The sequence below is a fragment of the Oncorhynchus clarkii genome, chromosome 30, assembly GCF_045791955.1.
Source record: "Oncorhynchus clarkii lewisi isolate Uvic-CL-2024 chromosome 30, UVic_Ocla_1.0, whole genome shotgun sequence".
Classification (NCBI taxonomy): domain Eukaryota; kingdom Metazoa; phylum Chordata; class Actinopteri; order Salmoniformes; family Salmonidae; genus Oncorhynchus; species Oncorhynchus clarkii.
Genome location: NC_092176.1, coordinates 40,547,208 through 40,573,398, shown reverse-complemented (window position 1 = coordinate 40,573,398; position 26,191 = coordinate 40,547,208). Strand labels below are relative to the sequence as shown.

Sequence of the window (26,191 nt, the reverse complement as noted above, 5' to 3'; positions counted from 1 at the left end):
ATAAAGAGTATAAAATGTGTTCTCGCCGTGGAGCATTTGCAGATGGCACAGGGGAAAGAGAGGGAACCTGAAGCCAATGTGAAGCGTTGTTAGGATGGAGAGCTGTGTTTGGCCTGGAATGTAAATAACTAACTAGTATGGGTTAATAGCAGCTCTGTGCTCTCAGATGTAACATAACAAGAAAATATAAAAACTGTTAAATATCCTCTTCTACAGTTCATCTAAACGAAGCTGATTATCTTACTAAAATGTTCTGCAGAAGATGAGACAAGAGACTAAAATGTGTATGAAAAATAATATCACGGGTTCCCTAAGGATTGTATCTGACCATCAGTGTCATTCCTGTCCCTTCCTGTCCACCCAGATAACAAAACAAAGGAATAATTAAGTCAGAGACGACGTTGTGCACGCCCAACCCGTCTCGTGCACACGCCCAACCCGTCTCGTGCACACGCATGCCCACCAAATGTGAAAATCCTGGCCCATTCCCCCTGAAACTTGATGGTTGTTGAACTTATTTTTAGTGTCATATGATAAGCTTCCCTGGTTGCACAGAGACATCCCACTGACCCAGCCACTGGTCATTGTCTATACTGGTTCCCATCAAAACCGGGCGCGCTTTGTCAGGTTTCGACTCGAATATCCATTTTGCATCTGAAGTACCGTATCCAAAGTGACTGGATCGTTGGAGCCTTTTCTATTCAGCTGCTGCCTTTCCTCCCCCACAATGCTCCCCTCTCGCTGACATCATTTTGGGATTGGTGTCATGACAGCGCTCTTGAGAAATCTACAACAAATATATATATATATATATATATATACTGCATCTTTTTGTGGAGGTGGGGTCGACGCGTGCGAGGCTTGGTAACATCATTTCTGCAAATGAACAATACTTATCCGTCCGTCGCATCCGTTGCCTTGGTTTTGCGTTTGGGTTTCGGACAGCCAGGGTGCACCAAACCGTCGCCAAGGAGACGGGATGGGATGGCCTCTTTCTCTCCAAATAATGCACGTACAGTTATAGGTCATTCAATGTCAAAAGGGCTAAAAAAAATAAAAAATGTTTTAAAAAAAGACGATCAAATCTTCACAGGCTGCTGCTTGCTGTTCTCTTTAATTATTTTAATTAAACTTTGATATTCTGCTGTCGAAGCTAAAGGGCTGAGACTGGAGAGAGGCAGGGAGGCCCTTGGAGAATTGGAGACAGAGGGGGACGGGTAGCAGTGAAGTGGGAGACAGCTGTATCTATATCTTAAAAACTCTTCAACTGACTGACTGGCAGGTTTATGGGTTGTGATGTTGTACGCCTTAGTGAGCATACAGCAGATTGCATCAAAACATTGGGGAAACACAGCCAAGCATCATGCCGGGGGCTTTAGGCGTCCATCCCTCAAAAGTAGTCAGAGTGGAGAGTTGTGGTGGTCTGGTCAGAGGGGCTGTCCTGTCCTGGCCCGGCCCGCGGTGGGATAACGCTCTAGTAATTCCCCTTGTCCCCAGTGCATAATGAAAGAAAGGTGTCTTCACAAAACTAAAGGGCAATGTCTTAGCTACTGCTTCCAATTCCTTAGGGCGTCCTGGCTGTCCACAGTTTGTCATGCGTGTGCACTTCTCAGTGTTAAAATGACAGGATCTCCAGTCAAAGGGGGTCCCGCCGGGCATCTTTCAAACGATAGTGCAGGGAGAGGAGTTGGAGAGGATTTGTGACGAGATGTTGCCAAGAGGCGATGGACTTGTGCACTGTGTGTCGAGGCCCTCTGGGAGTATTGCTACTGCCATGCTAACGGCACAGCCTCACCCGCTCTCTCGCTCTTGCATGTTTCTTTTTTTAAGATAGCTTCCGTCTGTGTCCATGAAATGAGGTTTTCCACAGAAGGCGCAATATGGTCAGAATATGTTAAGCCTTTAGTGAGCACAAAAAAAAGCTAACCAGATCCGATCGGTCGCGTTTTTGTGCCTCGCTGTTTATTGGCTTTGGCCTCTTGTGAAGTAAAAAAAGGACAAGTAAAAAATGATAAAGTTATATCCCTGTTATGGAAGGACGGAAATATGAACATGTTCTGATGAGAAAGATGCTTTAGGAAATGACAGGAGACATCATGGAGAAAAAGATTCCACCTTGAGCACGATACTGAGAGAAGCAAATGAATAGTGGTTTTGGATACTTCTAGTCTTCTTGGATATTAGGTCTTCAAAACACTATTTGAACGTTGAAGACGGTCGTCTTTGTGTTCTAACGGTTCTGCACTCGGTTGAAATTAATACACCTCCCCTGAAAAGAGAAACACATACATCGTATTAGTCTTGGATCAATAACATCCCTCCAAATATTACATACATACATCGTATTAGTCTTGGATCAATAACATCCCTCCAAATATTACATACATTCATCGTATTAGTCTTGGATCAATAACATCCCTCCAAATATTACATACATTCATCGTATTAGTCTTGGATCAATAACATCCCTCCAAATATTACATACATTCATCGCTATATTGAAAATAAGTTATTTCAAAATTAAACCATTGTAATATTTGTTTCAGTTAATATCATTCTAAATTAAATTGTAATATTTTCCCCCCAAATGGGCAAATACTTTTAAAGTAAATCTAATTATTGTAGCATAGCAACACAGTTAAATATGTTTACAGTAAATCTAATTACTGTAGCATAGCAACACAGTTAAATATTTTTTAAGTAAATCTAATTACTGTAGCTTAGCAACACAGTTAGATACTTTTACAGTAAATCTAATTACTGTAGCATAGCAACACAGTTAAATATTTTTACAGTAAATCTAATTACTGTAGCATAGCAACACAGTTAAATATTTTTACAGTAAATCTAATTACGGTAGCATAGCAACACAGTTAAATATTTTTACAGTAAATCTAATTACTGTAGCATAGCAACACAGTTAAATATTTTTACAGTAAATCTAATTACGGTAGCATAGCAACACAGTTAAATATTTTTACAGTAAATCTAATTACTGTAGCATAGCAACACAGTTAAATATTTTTACAGTAAATCTAATTACTGTAGCATAGCAACACAGTTAAATATTTAATATGTTGATACATTTCCAGGTCTACAACACATTTGTAGATTTTTCTGCTACAAATTAAAAAATATATACAATTAAAGACTTTCATCAGAAACTGAATTTGAATATTTTTTAAATGTTAGTATATATATACTAACATTTAAAAAATATTCAAATTCAGTTTCTGATGAAAGTCTTTAATTGTATATATTAAAACGTACTAAATCAAATTCACTGGAAACTTTTAGAATTTCACCTATCAGTAACATTACAAATGATAAAAAATCTTACATTGATATATATGTTTAGAAGAATTGCTTATGCCACTGCCTATGTCAAATATTCAAGTGATAGATAGTGTACTGTACAAGCAAATAACATCTTGTTCCACATTGCAAAACTGTTGTAACAATATGCATTAATGCACAACATGAGGACTCACTCTCACAACTCTTCCTCTATTTACTACTACGGTGTTGATGCTTTACAGCACATGCCACCAACATGGCCACCACTACTACAACATCTCAATGTAGACCCCTGACGGTGGTGGTCTCATCCCACTCACCAGGGTCCTGTATAAGGCAGCATGGGGTAACATGGGGGTTGGGGTCAATTCTAATTAAAGTCACTCAGTGATTTTAATTGAAATAGTTTGAAATAATAACTTCTATTCTTTGAAAATATATTTTTAATAGATAGATGTTCAACAGTAGAATTGTAATTTCTGTGTACTAAATCAGCTTTCTGTTTTCTTGCACCTTATTTGTGGAACAATCTTCAAAATGTTCTCAAAAGTGATGTTCTGGTGCCTCTCTAGGAGGTTCTGGTGCCTCTCTAGGAGGTTCTGGTGCCTCTCTAGGACGTTCTGGTGCCTCTCTAGGATGTTCTGGTGCCTCTCTAGGATGTTTTGGTGCCTCTCTAGGATGTTCTGGTGCCTCTCTAGGATGTTCTGGTGCCTCTCTAAGATGTTCTGGTGCCTCTCTAGGATGTTCTGGTGCCTCTCTAGGATGTTTTGGTGCCTCTCTAGGATGTTCTGGTGCCTCTCTAGGATGTTCTGGTGCCTCTCTAAGATGTTCTGGTGCCTCTCTAGGATGTTCTGGTGCCTCTCTAGGATGTTTTGGTGCCTCTCTAGGATGTTCTGGTGCCTCTCTAGGGCAATTCAGAAAGCTGATTGAGAACCTTATTAATGAAGAATGAGTTGGTTTTTGTAAGACCGCGTTTCCTTTCTGTATTTATGTTTTGACGTCTGCATTTCTGTCATTTCAGTTGTTCTGAATGACTCCCTGTATGACTTCCTGATAAAAATAAAGGTTAAATAAAATTGGAATTGACCCCAATCCTGTTGTGGACCACAGGAGGCCCAGTTGAGCAGCTGTCTCAGCCAGCCTTACTGCTGGCAGGGGAAACAGTGCTGTGGTATAGCTCCAGCTCTCACTGGCACCAAGAGGGAGCCCTAGTACAACTAATATACAGACAGCGGCCAAGCCAAGAACACTCGTCCCCTCCCCAACCTGCCACCACCACTGCCACTCTCCCACACCCAGAGACTGAAACACAACCCTGACACTGTGCCCTGCCCTCCCTCCGTCCCTCACTCTCTCTCTCTCTCTCTCTCTCTCTCTCTCTCTCCCTTCCATTAGTTTTCTCTCTCTCTCCCTCCCTCCCTCTCGCAACCCCTCCCCACACACACACACTCACAGAGACAAAAGCACAACCTTGACATATTGGATGAACTAACCGTGTGGATGCCAATGCAATGGCTGAGATGATGTGAGCATCCAAAAACTGCATCCAAATCTGATCAAAGATCAGAGACCATTGTAGTACTCCTCCACTGGTGAGTCCAACAGACATTATGGTGGTTGTTGAAATGGTTCAATGTTGCGGGGGGGGGGGCAGCCACAACAGTTAGCAGTTCCACACACGGGTTGTGCTTGCTAAAATTTGTTTGGACTAGAACTGGGCTTTGGACAAAAGAGAGAATTCTTGTTTTCCTCTCTTGAAATCGTGTGTGTGTTTGTGTGTGTGTGTATGCACGCATAGTGTGGACTTTGCGTCGACCCTCTGTGCCTAATCTCACACAGTCAACAAATAAGGCACATCAGATGCTGTTTTGGCCGCAGACACCAGAGCAGCTAAGTTCACTGGATTTTCTGGGGTTTAAAACGAGAGGGGGACTTTGAAAAAGCTGCTTCCCAGCAGGAGCATTATGTCTGGGGGCTGGTGCTCTGGGGGGCCTGGAGCTGGCTAACTGGGGCTGGGGTATAGAGCTGGCTAACTGGGGTATAGAGCTGGCTAACTGGGGCTGGGGTATAGAGCTGGCTAACTGGGGCTGGGGTATAGAGCTGGCTAACTGGGGTATAGAGCTGGCTAACTGGGGCTGGGGTATAGAGCTGGCTAACTGGGGTATAGAGATGGCTAACTGGGGTATAGAGATGGCTAACTGGGGTATAGAGCTGGCTAACTGGGGTATAGAGCTGGCTAACTGGGGCTGGAGGATAGTGCTGGCTAACTGGGGTATAGAGCTGGCTAACTGGGGTATAGAGCTGGCTAACTGGGGTATAGAGATGGCTAACTGGGGTATAGAGATGGCTAACTGGGGTATAGAGATGGCTAACTGGGGTATAGAGCTGGCTAACTGGGGTATAGAGCTGGCTAACTGGGGTATAGAGCTGGCTAACTGGGGTATAGAGCTGGCTAACTGGGGTATAGAGATGGCTAACTGGGGTATAGAGATGGCTAACTGGGGTATAGAGCTGGCTAACTGGGGCTGGAGGATATTGCTGGAGCTGGCTAACTGGGGCTGGAGGATATTGCTGGAGTTGGTTAACTGGGGCTGGAGGATATTGCTGGAGCTGGCTAACTGGGGTATAGAGCTGGCTAACTGGGGTATAGAGCTGGCTAACTGGGGTATAGAGCTGGCTAACTGGGGCTGGAGGATAGTGCTGGCTAACTGGGGTATAGAGCTGGCTAACTGGGGTATAGAGATGGCTAACTGGGGTATAGAGATGGCTAACTGGGGTATAGAGCTGGCTAACTGGGGTATAGAGCTGGCTAACTGGGGTATAGAGCTGGCTAACTGGGGCTGGAGGATATTGCTGGAGCTGGCTAACTGGGGCTGGAGGATATTGCTGGAGCTGGCTAACTGGGGCTGGAGGATATTGCTGGAGCTGGCTAACTGGGGCTGGAGGATATTGCTGGAGCTGGCTAACTGGGGCTGGAGGATATTGCTGGAGCTGGCTAACTGGGGCTGGAGGATATTGCTGGAGCTGGCTAACTGGGGTATAGAGCTGGCTAACTGGGGTATAGAGCTGGCTAACTGGGGCTGGAGGATAGTGCTGGCTAACTGGGGCTGGAGGATAGTGCTGGCTAACTGGGGTATAGAGATGGCTAACTGGGGCTGGAGGATAGTGCTGGAGCTGGCTAACTGGAGCTGGGATATAGAGCTGGCTAACTGGGGCTGGAGGATAGTGTTGGAGCTGACCAACTGGAGCTGGCTAACTGGGCCTGCATTCCAGCTCCCCTAAACATGTTCACGGTCCATTGAGCTCTGACTTGGCAGTGTGTAATCTACTGTAACTGGGCCAGGTTTCAGAGGCACACACACACACACACACACACACACACACACACACACACACACACACACACACACACACACACACACACAGGGAGTGAGGGAGAGATGGCGATGGGCACTGCCCACCTGTGTGTGTGTCGCTCGCCAGACTACAGAGAGCGGGAACAATAGAAAAGTCTACATGTCAGCATGGGATGTCAGAGGAATTTAATCAGACGGATGGATGGACGACTGACTGGATGAAGGAAGGAAGGACAGATGAGTAGACGTCAGAGATGGGGAGGTTGAGAAGTGAAGAGACAAAGGGGTACAGGCAGGGGGTGTTTTCTCTCTCCTTGTAGTAGGAGAGAGAGAAGTAGAGAGAGAGCTGTAAGCTACTGTCTGGTGAGAAATAGGTACCAAATAAAAACCCCTCCATTAGGTTTGGACTGAAACACATTGGGAGATATTGAGAAGTTAACTTTCTACACTTCAGATCTGTTACAGAGACTCGGACGGAGGCGTTAGCATAGCGTATCCGACTGCACTTCGCACTGCAATACAATATGGTTGTGTTCGTGTAGAAATACTGTACAATAGAACATGGTATTTTATAGCTACAGGTTTGAGATACTTTTTCAGTTTTATGATTTGAAGTGTTCTGTCATGTATCTGTACAATGAAAAGGCAGTATGAACCACAGAGTTGGAAAGAAAGCCTGATTGAGGCAATTTATCTATACAATGAAAAGGCAGTATGAACCACAGAGTTGGAAAGAAAGCCTGATTGAGGCAATTTATCTATACAATGAAAAGGCAGTATGAACCACAGAGTTGGAAAGAAAGCCTGATTGAGGCAATCCCTGAACGGTGTGTTTTTTTCGCCTTCTCATTTTGAACACACCCTTTCATCAGACAATGCATGTCATTTGGACATTTGCACCAAATGTGGAGAAAGATGCTGCCAAAATTACTCACTTCTCAGTCATTCTTGCACCATTATTCATTTTGAAACCTTGCCTTCCTACAATGACCAAGAGGCAGATGCCATTCGAGGGAGTTTAAGCTAGGTTTTCAGTAAGTATTATCAGAAAACTCAACTGTAATGACATTCACAATCTGCAGTATTCCCAAGATGTTCTAAAACAAGTGCTGTGTTAAGTATTCCCGAGTGGACGAAACAGATGTTTTTGGCAACAAATCTCCAAATATTTGACCTGACAACATGTCACCCTGTGTGTACGTACACCTCTTGGCTTATCTGCCCATAGCTTTGGCCTGGCGATGTCGAACCATCTTGGTAGAGGTTTTGGAGTCTCTGCTCCGCCATGTTGTCTGGAGCTACAGAGGTCTGCAGCCAGACTTCAGAGAACAAGAACATGTTTGTCGATCAGAGTTTGGGCTGGTTCTTGGGCAAGGCTCCAGAAGTCCGTGTTTGTGAGTGATTTTGTATCTCATCTCTCTCTGAACAGCTTGATTCCCCCAACAACACTACAAGGATCTGTCTTACCCTGTCCAGTTTCTACAGTTTCTGCATGAGGGACTGAGACCAATAAAACAAGGTGCATCCGTAATAGGAAATCCCTGGCAAGAACATCGCTGAGGGAGTTTATAATATGGACCATTGGAACTAGGCAAACTACGACCTTTTGCGGTTCTTATGTTTGAATAAAATGTCTCAATATAACTTGCACAAAAATGTTTTATTTGAAATATGATATAGTAAACAATAATTACGGACTGTAAAATATTTGTTTGGAAGGAAATGAGAGACTGTAAAAGCTTCAATGTGTCCTTTGGCTTTTAGCCACCACTTTATATCTATGAAGTTACAAGACTCAATTAAATGAGTGGCTGAAACTGAAATATAATAATTAAAGGACAATTCCACAGTTAAACTTCTCCCCCAAAACCCTCATATTGAATGAACAGCTATTCTTTCTCTGCAAGGGATCCCAATGGCATTACTGGACCCCCGAACCCCACACCCCCCCACCACTTGCAATACCTCTACAATGGACACATTTCAATGTCCCTGTCTATCAGTGGAGTCACACATCAGGCATGTGTTCTTGCTTTATCCCCTATCGTCTAGCTACATGTTGAACAAATGAAGAAGTTGAAAACGGAGGGAGGCTGGGGGAAAAGCGCAGCTGCAAGGGGTTGGCAGCAGTGCCAGAGATTGAGCAACACTCCCTCCCGTCCACACTCAAGGCCCTCATCGGTCCACACAGTCCCTCGCCGGCGCACACACACACACTCGAAACACACACGCACATACACACTACACACACACACATAGCACTGCCATCTGTCCTGTAGGGAAATTAGAGCCACCAGGGCTACAGCCAACAACATTAAGCTCACTGACGATCACGCCATTTTGCCTCATATACAAGCACTAGGTACATGGAAGTAAGTGAACATCAGTGTCTCCACCACCAACAGGAGAGTGTCACCAGAAACAGATATCTGGTAAGCCCCAAAGGACAATACGGTAGAAAGCCCCAAAGGACAATACGGTAGAAAGCCCCAAAGGACAATGGGGTAGAAAGCCCCAAAGGACAATGGGGTAGAAAGCCCCAAAGGACAATACGGTAGAAAGCCCCAAAGGACAATGGGGTAGAAAGCCCCAAAGGAAAATACGGGAGAAAGCCCCAAAGGACAATGGGGTAGAAATCCCCAAAGGACAATACGGGAGAAAGCCCCAAAGGACAATGGGGTAGAAAGCCCCAAAGGACAATGGGGTAGAAAGCCCCAAAGGACAATGGGGTAGAAAGCCCCAAAGGACAATACAGTAGAAAGCCCCAAAGGACAATGGGGTAGAAAGCCCCAAAGGACAATACGGTAGAAAGCCCCAAAGGGCAATGGGGTAGAAAGCTCCAAAGGACAATACGGTAGAAAGCCCCAAAGGACAATGGGGTAGAAAGCCCCAAAGGACAATGGGGTAGAAAGCCCCAAAGGACAATACGGTAGAAAGCCCCAAAGGACCATGGGGTAGAAAGCCCCAAAGGACAATACGGTAGAAAGCCCCAAAGGACAATGGGGCAGAAAGCCCCAAAGGACAATACGGTAGAAAGCACCAAAGGACAATGGGGTAGAAAGCCCCAAAGGACAATACGGTAGAAAGCCCCAAAGGACAATGCGGTAGAAAGCCCCAAAGGACAATGGGGTAGAAAGCACCAAAGGACAATGGGGTAGAAAGCCCCAAAGGACAATGGGGTAGAAAGCCCCAAAGGACAATGGGGTAGAAAGCCCCAAAGGACAATACGGTAGAAAGCCCCAAAGGACAATACGGTAGAAAGCCCCAAAGGACAATGGGGTAGAAAGCCCCAAAGGACAATGGGGTAGAAAGCCCCAAAGGACAATCAAGTAGAAAGCACCAAAGAACATTAGGGTAGAAGGCCCCAAAAAACATTAGGGTAGAAGGCCCCAAAGAACATTAGGGTAGAAGGTCCCAAATGACATTAGGGAGAAAGCCCCAACGGACATTAGGGTAGAAAGTCCCAATGGACATTAGGATGAAAGCCCCAATGGATATTAGGGTAGAAAGCCCCAACGGACATTAGTTACAAAGCCCCAATGGACATAAGGGTAGAAAGCCCCAATGGATATTAGGGTAGAACTGCAGCTCCATTTTTACATCTTCTTTTTTCCACCTAATCAAACTGGGAATCCTGTCTAGTCCCTGGCAGCTGTGAGGTATCAGTTCAGCTCCCTAATCAAACTGGGAATCCTGTCTAGTCCCTGGCAGCTGTGAGGTATCAAACTGGGAATCCTGTCTAGTCCCTGGCAGCTGTGAGGTATCAGTTCAACTCCCTAATCAAACTGGGAATCCTGTCTAGTCCCTGGCAGCTGTGAGGTATCAGTTCAGCTCCCTAATCAAACTGGGAATCCTGTCTACTCCCTGGCAGCTGTGAGGTATCAAACTGGGAATCCTGTCTAGCCCCTGGCAGCTGTAAGGTATCAAACTGGGAATCCTGTCTAGTCCCTGGCAGCTGTGAGGTATCAGTTCAGCTCCCTAATCAAACTGGGAATCCTGTCTAGTCCCTGGCAGCTGTGAGGTATCAGTTCAGCTCCCTAATCAAACTGGGAATCCTATCTAGTCCCTGGCAGCTGTGAGGTATCAAACTGGGAATCCTGTCTATTCAATGGCAGCTGTGAGGTATCAAACTGGGAATCCTGTCTAATCCCTGGCAGCTGTGAGGTATCAAACTGGGAATCCTATCTAGTCCCTGGCAGCTGTGAGGTATCAAACTGGGAATCCTGTCTATTCAACGGCAGCTGTGAGGTATCAAACTGGGAATCCTGTCTAATTCCTGGCAGCTGTGAGGTATCAAACTGCGAATCCTGTCTAGTCCCTGGCAGCTGTGAGGTATCAGTTCAGCTCCCTAATCAAACTGGGAATCCTGTCTAGTCCCTGGCAGCTGTGAGGTATCAAACTGGGAATCCTGTCTAGTCCCTGGCAGCTGTGAGGTATCAGTTCAGCTCCCTAATCAAACTGGGAATCCTGTCTAGTCCCTGGCAGCTGTGAGGTATCAGTTCAGCTCCCTAATCAAACTGGGAATCCTGTCTATTCAATGGCAACTGTGAAATATCAGTACAGCTTCTTAAAAGAGACCGACACGTACAGTGGAGGAATGCTAGCGTTAGATCTGAGCAATGGGGTAGAAAGCCCCAAAGGACAATGGGGTAGAAAGCCCCAAAGGACAATACGGTAGAAAGCCCCAAAGGACAATACGGTAGAAAGCCCCAAAGGACAATGGGGTAGAAAGCCCCAAAGGACAATGGGGTAGAAAGCCCCAAAGGACAATCAAGTAGAAAGCACCAAAGAACATTAGGGTAGAAGGCCCCAAAAAACATTAGGGTAGAAGGCCCCAAAGAACATTAGGGTAGAAGGTCCCAAATGACATTAGGGTAGAAAGCCCCAACGGACATTAGGGTAGAAAGTCCCAATGGACATTAGGTTGAAAGCCCCAATGGATATTAGGGTAGAAAGCCCCAACGGACATTAGGTAGAAAGCCCCAATGGACATAAGGGTAGAAAGCCCCAATGGATATTAGGGTAGAACTGCAGCTCCATTTTTACATCTTCTTTTTTCCACCTAATCAAACTGGGAATCCTGTCTAGTCCCTGGCAGCTGTGAGGTATCAGTTCAGCTCCCTAATCAAACTGGGAATCCTGTCTAGTCCCTGGCAGCTGTGAGGTATCAAACTGGGAATCCTGTCTAGTCCCTGGCAGCTGTGAGGTATCAGTTCAACTCCCTAATCAAACTGGGAATCCTGTCTAGTCCCTGGCAGCTGTGAGGTATCAGTTCAGCTCCATAATCAAACTGGGAATCCTGTCTAGTCCCTGGCAGCTGTGAGGTATCAGTTCAGCTCCCTAATCAAACTGGGAATCCTGTCTACTCCCTGGCAGCTGTGAGGTATCAAACTGGGAATCCTGTCTAGCCCCTGGCAGCTGTAAGGTATCAAACTGGGAATCCTGTCTAGTCCCTGGCAGCTGTGAGGTATCAGTTCAGCTCCCTAATCAAACTGGGAATCCTGTCTAGTCCCTGGCAGCTGTGAGGTATCAGTTCAGCTCCCTAATCAAACTGGGAATCCTATCTAGTCCCTGGCAGCTGTGAGGTATCAAACTGGGAATCCTGTCTATTCAACGGCAGCTGTGAGGTATCAAACTGGGAATCCTGTCTAATCCCTGGCAGCTGTGAGGTATCAAACTGGGAATCCTATCTAGTCCCTGGCAGCTGTGAGGTATCAAACTGGGAATCCTGTCTATTCAACGGCAGCTGTGAGGTATCAAACTGGGAATCCTGTCTAATCCCTGGCAGCTGTGAGGTATCAAACTGGGAATCCTGTCTATTCAATGGCAGCTGTGAAATATCAGTACAGCTTCTTAAAAGAGACCAGAGTACAGTGGAGGAATGCTAGCGTTAGATCTGAGCATTGATTAAGACATTGTCTGCGTACCAAATGTGGTAATGTGGTAATTTACCAGGACATTAAAATCCACCGCTGACACCAAATGCTGCAGTCCAAATTGAACCCTTTATTCCCTAGATAGTGCACTTATTTAGGTAGTCGTAGGCGGTCCTGTGTGGCTCAGTCGGTAGAGCATGGTGCTTCCAACACCCGAAGGTTGTGGGTTTGAATCTCGCTTGGGCCACCACATACAGGGGGCGGGAGGGTAGCCTAGTGGTTAGAGCGTTGAACCGAAAGGTTGTTCAAATCCCTAAGCTGACAAGGTACAAATCTGTCGTTCTGCCACTGAACAGGCAGTGGCAGAACGACCCACTGTTCCTAGACAGGTCATTGAAAATAAGAATTTGTTCTTAACTGACTTGCCTAGTTAAATAAAGGAAAAAATAAATAAAAAATGCATGACTGTAAGTTGCCCTGGATAGAAGTGTCTACTAAATTACTTACAGTATATTATTATTAAACAGGAAATTATATCTTTATTTATTTAGATAATTACATGTGAAGGGGTTCATATCATTACTATTATTGCAGTACATTTACAGCAGCCGTTCAGAGAAGAGTGTACGCAGGTTCCAACCGATTTACTCCGTGTAAATAAAGAGGCATATGATCAGCAATCAGCTCCGATGACTCCCTGATTGACCTGGGGGACGGAGGGAGTTAGGGATGCCTGCCTGTCTATCAATCTAGAGCCAGCAGGTAAAAACACAGGCAGACGGCAGCATACCGTCTACAGATTGTTCACGATTGTCTCACATTGTAGTTTGTGACATGGGAACATTTTTACGGCAGAGAAGAGAAAGATCCTCCAACTGACCACCTCATCATGTCTATATATCACTGTTAGCAGCCAGTACTGACCACCTCATCATGTATATATATCACTGTTAGCAGCCAGTACTGACCACCTCATCATGTACATATATCACTGTTAGCAGCCAGTACTGACCACCTCATCATGTACATATATCACTGTTAGCAGCCAGTACTGACCACCTCATCATGTATATATATATCACTGTTAGCAGCCAGTACTGACCACCTCATCATGTATATATATCACTGTTAGCAGCCAGTACTGACCACCTCATCATGTACATATATCACTGTTAGCAGCCAGTACTGACCACCTCATCATGTATATATATATCACTGTTAGCAGCCAGTACTGACCACCTCATCATGTATATATATCACTGTTAGCAGCCAGTACTGACCACCTCATCATGTATATATATATCACTGTTAGCAGCCAGTACTGACCACCTCATCATGTACATATATCACTGTTAGCAGCCAGTACTGACCACCTCATCATGTATATATATCACTGTTAGCAGCCAGTACTGACCACCTCATCATGTATATATATCACTGTTAGCAGCCAGTACTGACCACCTCATCATGTATATATATCACTGTTAGCAGCCAGTACTGACCACCTCATCATGTATATATATCACTGTTAGCAGCCAGTACTGACCACCTCATCATGTATATATATCACTGTATATATATCACTGTTAGCAGCCAGTACTGACATATACAGCCGTATGTTACAGGTTAACGGTCCAATTCAGCCATTTTCATATCACTGTTAGCAGCCAGTACTGACCACCTCATCATGTATATATATCACTGTTAGCAGCCAGTACTGACCACCTCATCATGTACATATATCACTGTTAGCAGCCAGTACTGACCACCTCATCATGTACATATATCACTGTTAGCAGCCAGTACTGACCACCTCATCATGTATATATATCACTGTTAGCAGCCAGTACTGACCACCTCATCATGTATATATATCACTGTTAGCAGCCAGTACTGACCACCTCATCATGTATATATATCACTGTATATATATCACTGTTAGCAGCCAGTACTGACATATACAGCCGTATGTTACAGGTTAACGGTCCAATTCAGCCATTTTCATATCACTGTTAGCAGCCAGTACTGACCACCTCATCATGTATATATATCACTGTTAGCAGCCAGTACTGACATATACAGCCGTATGTTACAGGTTAACGGTCCAATTCAGCCATTTTCATATCACTGTTAGCAGCCAGTACTGACCACCTCATCATGTATATATATCACTGTTAGCAGCCAGTACTGACATATACAGCCGTATGTTACAGGTTAACGGTCCAATTCAGCCATTTTCATCTCAAAATCAAATCATTTTTGGTTAATAATTAAGTATCTTAATGTTATTGTTTCCAATTAAAATGCTAAAAAAATAAATAAAATAAAAAACAGCTTCTTAGCAAAAGAGCAATTTCTCAAGCAAGATTTTGGTGGGACTTTTCTCAGAGTGTTCTGAGTGGGGAGGGGGAAAAATGGCTGTTATTGGCAGAGACGTTTGGAACTCTCCTACTTATTGATCTATTAACTATTTACCGACTGGTGCCGTCACCAGGCAGGCCAAAACTCCATCCCACCAAAACAGGATTATATTTATTAAAAAAAATCTCTTACAATAAAAGGGCATTATCATCATTTTCAAAATTCCACAGTATTATTCCAACCTCATAGTGTGTATTATATATGAAACGCGGGAAAAGCATGTTTTTTGGACTGCACTGGGCCTTTGGTTTCAGGACATAGCAAGATCGTGTCCTGTATTTTAGGCCTTATCCAGAAAAGAGCATGACTCTAAAAAATAGAAGTAATTGTCCAAGGACGGTGCTGGACCCTCTGACATAAAAAAAGAAAAAAGCTCAATTTAAAAGGTTACTAACAGGCACATGATTGGCCACACACACAGCACGATGACATTCATGTCCGGGTCATCTTGCCCCATCAGATTTCAAACGTTATTTCCGTGATTGTTTGTCCAAAAGGCTATGAGGTCAGACACTCATTGTGTTTGTTCGCGCATACAAGATTTACCGCCCCCAAAAAAACTCATGCCATCCCAACATCCAACAAACAGCGCTGCCTGTTCGTCGGTCCGAGGATAAACTTAATTCTCATGAAGCCTACAGAGGCGTACGTTGTACAAAGCCACAGCAGCTTCCTCCAGCTGTTTCCTGCCCCACCATGTCTCCCATTCCGCCTGCTCGCCATCTCTTCCCCCCCCCCCCCCTCTCCCCTGGTTTTAGTCAGTCAAAGTAAAGTGCACATCATCGCCAGCTAAGAGCTCTGGGTAGCAGAAAGGCACAGATGGTACTAATGGAAGAGAGGAAGCCAACTGAGGCACCGGGACTGAGCCACGCCACGCCTCGGCCAAATAGCTCTAGTGGTTATGTATGTCTCTACACCCAGTCTAACCCAAGCCGGCTCCCAGCTCTACCAATTTTAATTCCAATCCACGGCACCCCAGTATAAAGAATTTAGAATGATGAAATAATCATAAGAGAAGGGGAGGAGTGGAGAAGGGCGGGGGAGTGGGGGGGGGTTCTAACTGGAAGCATACCAAGATGATCAGATGGAGCTGGGATGGTGGGATTGGTCCTTGGGTAGCTAGCGACTAGCTAGTATGAAGAATAAAAGAACATGCCAATTCACAAAAACAACAGGGATTGATTCCCAACCCATCTCTCAGTTAGGAAACTGGCTCTGCTTGTAATTGTGTGACCGTGAACGTTGTGTTTAAATACAGAGATCTGAATCACGCACACTACTACAACTTTGACTTGTATAGCATTACTATGTAACTCATTTTAATCTAGCACTACAGAGAACGTGACCAAGCTGCTTGTGATGGGTTCAATAAGCAGTTGGTAAGGGAAAACACGAGGCGCGATCAGATTCCCAAGACATGGGTATAATGCTACCTTGCATGACAACGTTTAGGAAAACCCTGGTAGAGCAAACAGAGCGACACTAAACAGTCTCCGTCCTTCAGGATAACGTTTCCCTTTCCTTTGTCCTGACCCTGCAGACGAACATTCAACACACACAGACAGGCCCAGTAGGCTCATCTGTACTGTTTTAATTCCCCCCCCCCTTACACAGACCCAGAGACTGAGAGATACACCAAAACCATACGCTGACATGAAGCCTTCCAGTGTAACCCCGAACACCAACCCCCCCAGCCACCAGCAAGACCCAGCTGATTTGCATAATGTTGATATGTCAAGAAGAAGAAAACATGCATATGGAATGTTTTCCTAATCTGTTTTGGGGGTCAAATGATGTTTCCATAGCTACCGCGGGAAAAAAGATTGCAGCACCCCGAACATCTTCCCACGGCTATGGGTGTTTCCACACAAATGTCTAACTGTGAGTGAATTTAATGAACACATAAAGTAGTGAAAGAGAGAGAGAGAGAGAGAGAAAGAGAGGGAAAGAGAGAGAGAGACAGAGAGAAAGAGAGAGAGATCAAGACAGAGAAGAGAGACAGAGAAAGAGAGAGAGACAGAGAAAGAGAGAGAGACAGAGAGTGAGTGTGTGTATGTGTATGCCTACACACTTGTGTGTATCTGTGAGCCTGTGTGTGCTCACAAGTGCGTGTGGGTGAGCCCATTCCCTGTTCCCTCCAACAGAGAGCCAGCGTTCCTCCAGTGGTGCTGGATGAGGGTCACATGCAATCTGAGCTGAGGGAAGAGGCGCCGCGGTACATGTGACAGGACAGGGAGGCCCCGTAATTGGAGTGAGCTGTCAAGACAATGCGGCATGTGTGAGGTGGAGACACTGTGTGTGTGTGTGCGCCTGCCACTATGCTGCATGGCGGGGCACGTGCCAGGGTGGTTGCCCCCCCCCCCCCCATGGGGTGGCACATATTAAGTCCCTGATGAGGCTAATGCAGGGAGAAATGGCTATGGGACACAGCCCAAACACAGGTCAAAGGGTAACACGGTTTAGGAAGGAAGCAGGGCTGTAGCCACAACAACCTCAATGTAGAGGTTTAAGAAAGAAGGCAGATCTGTAGCCACAACAACCTCAATGTAGAGGTTTAAGAAAGAAGGCAAATCTGTAGCCACAACAACCTCAATGTTGAGGTTAAAAGAAGTTCAAGAATATTTTGTAGATGAATACACAATGCAGAGGATGAGAGGACTAAAAACTAGAATACTAAATGGTCAATAGCGTATTGTAAATAGGAGTAGGGTTTTCAGTTCAACAGCTGTTTAGAATGTGGAATGTCAGTCCTGAACTCAGAGCTACGTGTCCTACGTTCTGTACATTGAGTCTGGAGCAGGATACTTGTTATTTGGCCATTGACCCAGTGGTACTGCAAGGATTTCTGATTGGTCAAACCCAGGCTAAGGTGGGGGGGTATAAGTGGCATCCTGTTCCTTTGTTCAGATGAGGAAAGCTGAGGACAGGGGAGACTGAACATCTACCTCCCAGCATAACATCTGGATTTGTCCTTCTCAAATAAACCTATTTTTCTTCCCCCGATTTGCTTTGGAGTTTGTGTTATTGAAGAATAACATACATTGCTGACAAAAGGATGCAGGGCTGTAGCCATTATAACCTCAATGTAGAGGTTCAGATAGGAAGCAGGGCTGGAGCCATTATAACCTCAATGTAGAGGTTCAGATAGGAAGCAGGGCTGTAGCCATTACAACCTCAATGCAGAGGTTCAGATAGGAAGCAGGGCTGGAGCCATTATAACCTCAATGTAGAGGTTCAGATCGGAAGCAGGGCTGTAGCCATTACAACCTCAATGTAGAGGTTCAGATAGGAAGCAGGGCTGTAGCCATTATAACCTCAATGTAGAGGTTCAGATAGGAAGCAGGGCTGTAGCCATTATAACCTCAATGTAGAGGTTCAGATAGGAAGCAGGGCTGTAGCTATTACAACCTCAATGTAGAGGTTCAGATAGGAAGCAGGGCTGGAGCTATTAGAACCTCAATGTAGAGGTTCAGATAGGAAGCAGGGCTGTAGCCATTATAACCTCAATGTAGAGGTTCAGATCGAAAGCAGGGCTGGAGCTATTATAACCTCAATGTAGAGGTTCAGATAGGAAGCAGGGCTGGGGCCATTATAACCTCAATGTAGAGGTTCAGATAGGAAGCAGGGCTGTAGCCATTATAACCTCAATGTAGAGGTTCAGATAGGAAGCAGGGCTGGAGCTATTATAACCTCAATGTAGAGGTTCAGATAGGAAGCAGGGCTGGAGCTATTAGAACCTCAATGTAGAGGTTCAGATAGGAAGCAGGGCTGTAGCTATTACAACCTCAATGCAGAGGTTCAGATAGGAAGCAGGGCTGTAGCCATTACAACCTCAATGTAGAGGTTCAGATAGGAAGCAGGGCTGTAGCCATTACAACCTCAATGTAGAGGTTCAGATAGGAAGCAGGGCTGGAGCCATTACAACCTCAATGTAGAGGTTCAGATAGGAAGCAGGGCTGTAGCTATTACAACCTCAATGTAGAGGTTCAGATAGGAAGCAGGGCTGTAGCCATTACAACCTCAATGTAGAGGTTCAGATAGGAAGCAGGGCTGGAGCCATTATAACCTCAATGTAGAGGTTCAGATAGGAAGCAGGGCTGGAGCCATTATAACCTCAATGTAGAGGTTCAGATAGGAAGCAGGGCTGTAGCCATTACAACCTCAATGTAGAGGTTCAGATAGGAAGCAGGGCTGTAGCCATTACAACCTCAATGTAGAGGTTCAGATCGGAAGCAGGGCTGGAGCCATTATAACCTCAATGTAGAGGTTCAGATAGGAAGCAGGGCTGTAGCCATTACAACCTCAATGTAGAGGTTCAGATAGGAAGCAGGGCTGGAGCTATTATAACCTCAATGTAGAGGTTCAGATAGGAAGCAGGGCTGGAGCCATTACAACCTCACTGTAGAGGTTCAGATAGGAAGCAGGGCTGAAGCCATTATAACCTCAATGTAGAGGTTCAGACAGGAAGCAGGGCTGGAGCCATTATAACCTCAATGTAGAGGTTCAGATAGGAAGCAGGGCTGTAGCTATTACAACCTCAATGTTGAGGTTCAGATAGGAAGCAGGGCTGGAGCTAATGTAGAATGTAGAACTGTATAGGGTTGATGTGAAACTAACTAACGATACGGGCTAGTTTAGAGGTCGACAAAGTAATGTAGAATGTAGAACTGTATAGGGTTGATGTGAAACTAACTAACGATACGGGCTAGTTTAGAGGTCGACAATGTAATGTAGAATGTAGAACTGTATAGGGTTGATGTGAAACTAACTAACGATACGGGCTAGTTTAGAGGTCGACAAAGTAATGTAGAATGTAGAACTGTATAGGGTTGATGTGAAACTAACTAACGATACGGGCTAGTTTAGAGGTCGACAAAGTAATGTAGAATGTAGAACTGTATAGGGTTGATGTGAAACTAACTAACGATACGGGCTAGTTTAGAGGTCGACAAAGTAATGTAGAATGTAGAACTGTATAGGGTTGATGTGAAACTAACTAACGATACGGGCTAGTTTAGAGGTCGACAAAGTAGGTCTTCAGTTTTACAGATTTTGGATCTTTTGATCAGATTCATAGATTTTTTTTTCACAGAAGCAAAGAACCAATCACAAGTTCATCTTTTCTCCAAGGTTGACTTTGTGTTCCTGTTCTGGTGGTGATATTCTGATTTTTTTTTTTCCCACGGATTGTTTTCGTGTTTGAATTGTTAATTGTGTTATGAATATTCATGTTTATACCCCCCTTTATTTAGTTAACAATTGAGAAAATAATTGTTATTTTTGTCCCCAAAATGCTTGGGAACACCTCGTGTTTGATACAAGACGATCTAGCGTTGATACTGTAAACCCCTTTACATGCAATTATCTAAATAAATAAAATATCTAATTTCGTGTTTAACAAATTGTTCATCAACAAATGATTCAAAATGCATTTCTTGAACAATTTCAATGCTAATGATGTTCCAACATGGATTGCTAAAACCATGCCACATTGTCAAACAAATCCAGATGACAAGATTAACTAGAATCAAGAGACAGGTAAAACAAAAGTACTCATCTGGTAATTAGCAGCAATCACAGACACAATAGAGTTAATTGCACTGGTAATAACGGTTTAATTTCTCAGTTGGAACAGAATCTCTTTGTTGATATGTGGATATCTATAACAAGATATGTATCTGATAACATCTATCAAATCATCTCACTGGACTGAAAGCACAAAGGAAACCATTTATTTCCTTTCATTATAAACTCTATTTAAGTAAGACAATCTCAACACATGAAATACAATGTAGGGTTTATAAAATACATCATAAAAATGTGTAATTCAAGATTGTTTGTATGTGTGTGTGTGTTCCTCTGCCAAGCCCATGTCTTCCTAGTTCAACTCACATTAACCTACTTCTCACAGTTGGAGTCAAGAAACAACAGCCTCACTATTAATCTAGTGTAAAAGGCCTGGAGCCTGGAGATGGTTCTATCATGATGTTATATCTCTACCATCACCTGGAGATGGTTCTATCATGATGTTATATCTCTACCATCACCTGGAGATGGTTCTATCATGATGTTATATCTCTACCATCACCTGGAGATGGTTCTACCATGATGTTATATCTCTACATCACCTGGAGATGGTTATATCATGATGTTATATCTCTACATCACCTGGAGATGGTTCTATCATGATGTTATATCTCTACATCACCTGGAGATGGAGATGGTTCTACCATGGTGTTATATCTCTACCATCACCTGGAGATGGTTCTACCATGATGTTATATCTCTACATCACCTGGAGATGGTTCTATCATGATGTTATATCTCTACATCACCTGGAGATGGTTCTATCATGATGTTATATCTCTACATCACCTGGAGATGGTTCTATCATGATGTTATATCTCTACATCACCTGGAGATGGAGATGGTTCTACCATGGTGTTATATCTCTACCATCACCTGGAGATGGTTCTACCATGATGTTATATCTCTACATCACCTGGAGATGGAGATGGTTCTACCATGGTGTTATATCTCTACATCACCTGGAGATGGTTCTATCATGACGTTATATCTCTACATCACCTGGAGATGGGTCTATCATGATGTTATATCTCTACCATCACCTGGAGATGAAGATGGTTCTACCATGGTGTTATATCTCTACATCACCTGGAGATGGAGATGGTTCTACCATGGTGTTATATCTCTACATCACCTGGAGATGGTTCTACCATGATGTTATATCTCTACATCACCTGGAGATGGAGATGGTTCTATCATGATGTTATATCTCTACCATCACCTGGAGATGGAGATGGTTCTATCATGATGATATATCTCTACATCACCTGGAGATGGTTCTACAATGATGTTATATCACTACATCACCTGGAGATGGTTCTATCATGATGTTATATCTCTACCATCACCTGGAGATGGTTCCACCATGATGTTATATCTCTACATCACCTGGAGATGGAGATGGTTCTACCATGATGTTATATCTCTACCATCACCTGGAGATGGTTCTACCATGATGTTATATCTCTACCATCACCTGGAGATGGAGATGGTTCTACCATGATGTTATATCTCTACATCACCCAGCCGTCATCACATTATTTACTTCTCACAACATGCGGCTTGATAAGCATATTCTCCACAAGAGGTTATCACAAAGCCTTTCCTTCCACCCAACACAATACAGCAGAGTGTGTGTGTGTGTGTGTGTGTGTGTGTGTGTGTGTGTGTGTGTGTGTCGGTTAATAAGTACACCCTAGCTAGTTTACTGCCTTACATAAATAATCACTTTTCAGTGGTAAAATTTAAGGCTGAATTTAGCACTAAGACAGACTGGAACTGTAAATAATTTCAGGCCAGCTCTTCCTAACATGAATCAGATATGTAGACTACTTGCTAAATAAGCATAACCTCTTTGGAATATACCATAACCTTAACTATACAGGGTACAGTCAGTGACTACCCAGCAAACTGGGAACATTTCTAGAACATGAGCTAAGATTCCCCTTAAACTCTAGTTAGAGTTTTAGAGAATGTGTTTGATTTCAAAATGTTTTTTTATATTTTTCAAACAATGTTTTAAATGAAATAACCTTGGAATGTTTTCCTAACAGTCAATCAGGGTGGCAGGGTAGCCTAGTGATTAGAGCGTTGGACTAGTAACCGGAAGGTTGAAAGTTCAACCCCCCGAGCTGACAAGATACAAATCTGTCGTTCTGCCCCTGAACGCGGCAGTTCCTAGGTCGTCATTGAAAATAAGAATTTGTTCTTAACTGACTTGCCTAGTTAAATAAAGGTTAAATAAAATCACTATACTCTTGTGTACAACATCTGTACCAACCACCACAGATCAATCCCCCAAAAGGTCTCATGAGGTTTCCAGGTAATATAATAACACAATGTAACAGTAATATTTTCCCAGACAACTAAAATTGGTTCTGTGAAAGTTCCCAGAACATTCGATAGGTTTGCGGAAAATGTTCTCTTAACACAAAAAAATCTGTCTATTCGTGGTAATGATTATAGAATGTTTGTAGAAAACGGTCCCAGAACACATTTAATCTGTTCTTTAAAAGGTTCCCAGAATGTTTCATTAGGTTGTGGGAACGGTATAATGACAACATTGTATGAATGTTAGGACATTTGTCTTTATTTCATCCAAATGTTTAAATCTAGTAGACAGCAGTAGGAACATAAGTAGTAGACAGCAGTAGGAACAGAAGTAGTAGACAGCAGTAGGAACAGATGTAGTAGACAGCAGTAGGAACAGATGTAGTAGACAGCAGTAGGAACAGAAGTAGTAGACAGCAGTAGGAACAGAAGTAGTAGACAGCAGTAGGAACAGATGTAGTAGACAGCAGTAGGAACAGATGTAGTAGACAGCAGTAGGAACAGAAGTAGTAGACAGCAGTAGGAACAGAAGTAGTAGACAGCAGTAGGAACAGATGCAGTAGGAACAGAAATAGTAGACAGCTGTAGGAACAGAAGTAGTAGACAGCAGTAGGAACAGAAGTAGTAGACAGCAGTAGGAACAGATGTAGTAGACAGCAGTAGGAACAGATGTAGTAGACAGCAGTAGGAACAGAAGTAGTAGACAGCAGTAGGAACAGAAGTAGTAGACAGCAGTAGGAACAGATGTAGTAGACAGCAGTAGGAACAGATGTAGTAGACAGCAGTAGGAACAGATGTAGTAGACAGCAGTAGGAACAGAAGTAGTAGACAGCAGTAGGAACAGATGTAGTAGACAGCAGTAGGAACAGAAGTAGTAGACAGCAGTAGGAACAGAAGTAGTAGACAGCAGTAGGAACAGAAGTAGTAGACAGCAGTAGGAACAGATGTAGTAGACAGCAGTAGGAACAGATGTAGTAGACAGCAGTAGGAACAGATGTAGTAGACAGCAGTAGGAACAGAAGTAGTAGACAGCAGTAGGAACAGAAGTAGTAGACAGCAGTAGGAACAGATGTAGTAGACAGCAGTAGGAACAGATGTAGTAGACAGCAGTAGGAACAGAAGTAGTAGACAGCAGTAGGAACAGATGCAGTAGGAACAGAAATAGTAGACAGCTGTAGGAACAGAAGTAGTAGACAGCAGTAGGAACAGAAGTAGTAGACAGCAGTAGGAACAGATGTAGTAGACAGCAGTAGGAACAGATGTAGTAGACAGCAGTAGGAACAGAAGTAGTAGACAGCAGTAGGAACAGAAGTAGTAGACAGCAGTAGGAACAGATGTAGTAGACAGCAGTAGGAACAGATGTAGTAGACAGCAGTAGGAACAGAAGTAGTAGACAGCAGTAGGAACAGATGCAGTAGGAACAGAAATAGTAGACAGCTGTAGGAACAGAAGTAGTAGACAGCAGTAGGAACAGAAGTAGTAGACAGCAGTAGGAACAGATGTAGTAGACAGCAGTAGGAACAGATGTAGTAGACAGCAGTAGGAACAGATGTAGTAGACAGCAGTAGGAACAGAAGTAGTAGACAGCAGTAGGAACATATGTAGTAGACAGCAGTAGGAACAGAAGTAGTAGACAGCAGTAGGAACAGATGTAGTAGACAGCAGTAGGAACAGATGCAGTAGGAACAGAAATAGTAGACAGCTGTAGGAACAGAAGTAGTAGACAGCAGTAGGAACAGAAGTAGTAGACAGCAGTAGGAACAGATGTAGTAGACAGCAGTAGGAACAGATGTAGTAGACAGCAGTAGGAACAGAAGTAGTAGACAGCAGTAGGAACAGATGTAGTAGACAGCAGTAGGAACAGATGTAGTAGACAGCAGTAGGAACAGATGTAGTAGACAGCAGTAGGAACAGAAGTAGTAGACAGCAGTAGGAACATATGTAGTAGACAGCAGTAGGAACAGAAGTAGTAGACAGCAGTAGGAACAGATGTAGTAGACAGCAGTAGGAACAGAAGTAGTAGACAGCAGTAGGAACAGATGTAGTAGACAGCAGTAGGAACAGATGTAGTAGACAGCAGTAGGAACAGAAGTAGTAGACAGCAGTAGGAACTGATGTAGTAGACAGCAGTAGGAACAGATGTAGTAGACAGCAAGTAGGAACTGATGTAGTAGACAGCAGTAGGAACAGAAGTAGTAGACAGCAGTAGGAACAGAAGTAGTAGACAGCAGTAGGAACAGAAGTAGTAGACAGCAGTAGGAAAAGATGCAGTAGGAACAGAAATAGTAGACAGCTGTAGGAACAGAAGTAGTAGACAGCAGTAGGAACTGATGTAGTAGACAGCAGTAGGAACAGAAGTAGTAGACAGCAGTAGGAACAGATGTAGTAGACAGCAGTAGGAACAGATGTAGTAGACAGCAGTAGGAACAGAAGTAGTAGACAGCAGTAGGAACAGAAGTAGTAGACAGCAGTAGGAACAGATGTAGTAGACAGCAGTAGGAACAGAAGTAGTAGACAGCAGTAGACTCGACTCCTCGTCACCAGTGGAGTCCAGACTCCGCTAGAGCAACCCACCACGTCCAGAGCAACCCACCACAACAGCTTCTCCTCAGCTTCTAAAGCCGTTCACACCTCAGCGTGTGTTTTTCCCCCACGACTGGGTGAGAACCCCATGCCCTTGGTTGGTGTAGTCGGGGCTAGTCGCCATGACACTCCACAGGGTGGAGAAGGGACTAATGAAGATGCTCGGTAGGTGTCACACTCAAATCCTTCCTGAAAACAAAAACACTCACGTTCCACGTCAACATGGATACTTCAGTTGTGCTACAGAAACTATAGTGATAACCGCTAGCCTATAGATAGCCTAGCTATAACCGCTAGCCTATAGATAGCCTAGCTATAACCACTAGCCTATAGACAGCCTAGCTATAACTGCTAGCCTATAGATAGCCTAGCTATAACCGCTAGCCTATAGATAGCCTAGCTATAACCGCTAGCCTATAGATAGCCTAGCTATAACCGCTAGCCTATAGATAGCCTAGCTATAACCGCTAGCCTGTAGATACCCTAGCTATAACCGCTAGCCTGTAGATAGCCTAGCTATAACCGCTAGCCTATAGATAGCCTAGCTATAACCGCTAGCCTATAGATAGCCTAGCTATAACCGCTAGCCTATAGATAGCCTAGCTATAACCGCTAGCCTATAGATAGCCTAGCTATAACCGCTAGCCTATAGATAGCCTAGCTATAACCGCTAGCCTGTAGATACCCTAGCTATAACCGCTAGCCTGTAGATAGCCTAGCTATAACCGCTAGCCTATAGAT

General features: G+C 44.0%; 1 protein-coding gene across 1 annotated transcript in view; it reads right to left on the bottom strand.

Annotated features, from left to right (window-relative positions):
- The window catches only part of LOC139389984 (anthrax toxin receptor 2-like), a 131,832-nt gene that overhangs the window by 863 nt on the left and 104,778 nt on the right, over positions 1–26,191 (bottom strand). The window contains exon 16 of the mRNA XM_071137051.1: positions 1–2,269. This exon is cut by the window's left edge and continues 863 nt beyond it. Within this exon, the coding sequence (XP_070993152.1) occupies positions 2,231–2,269 (39 nt within the window). The 3' untranslated portion in view covers positions 1–2,230. The remainder of the gene's footprint in view (positions 2,270–26,191) is intronic.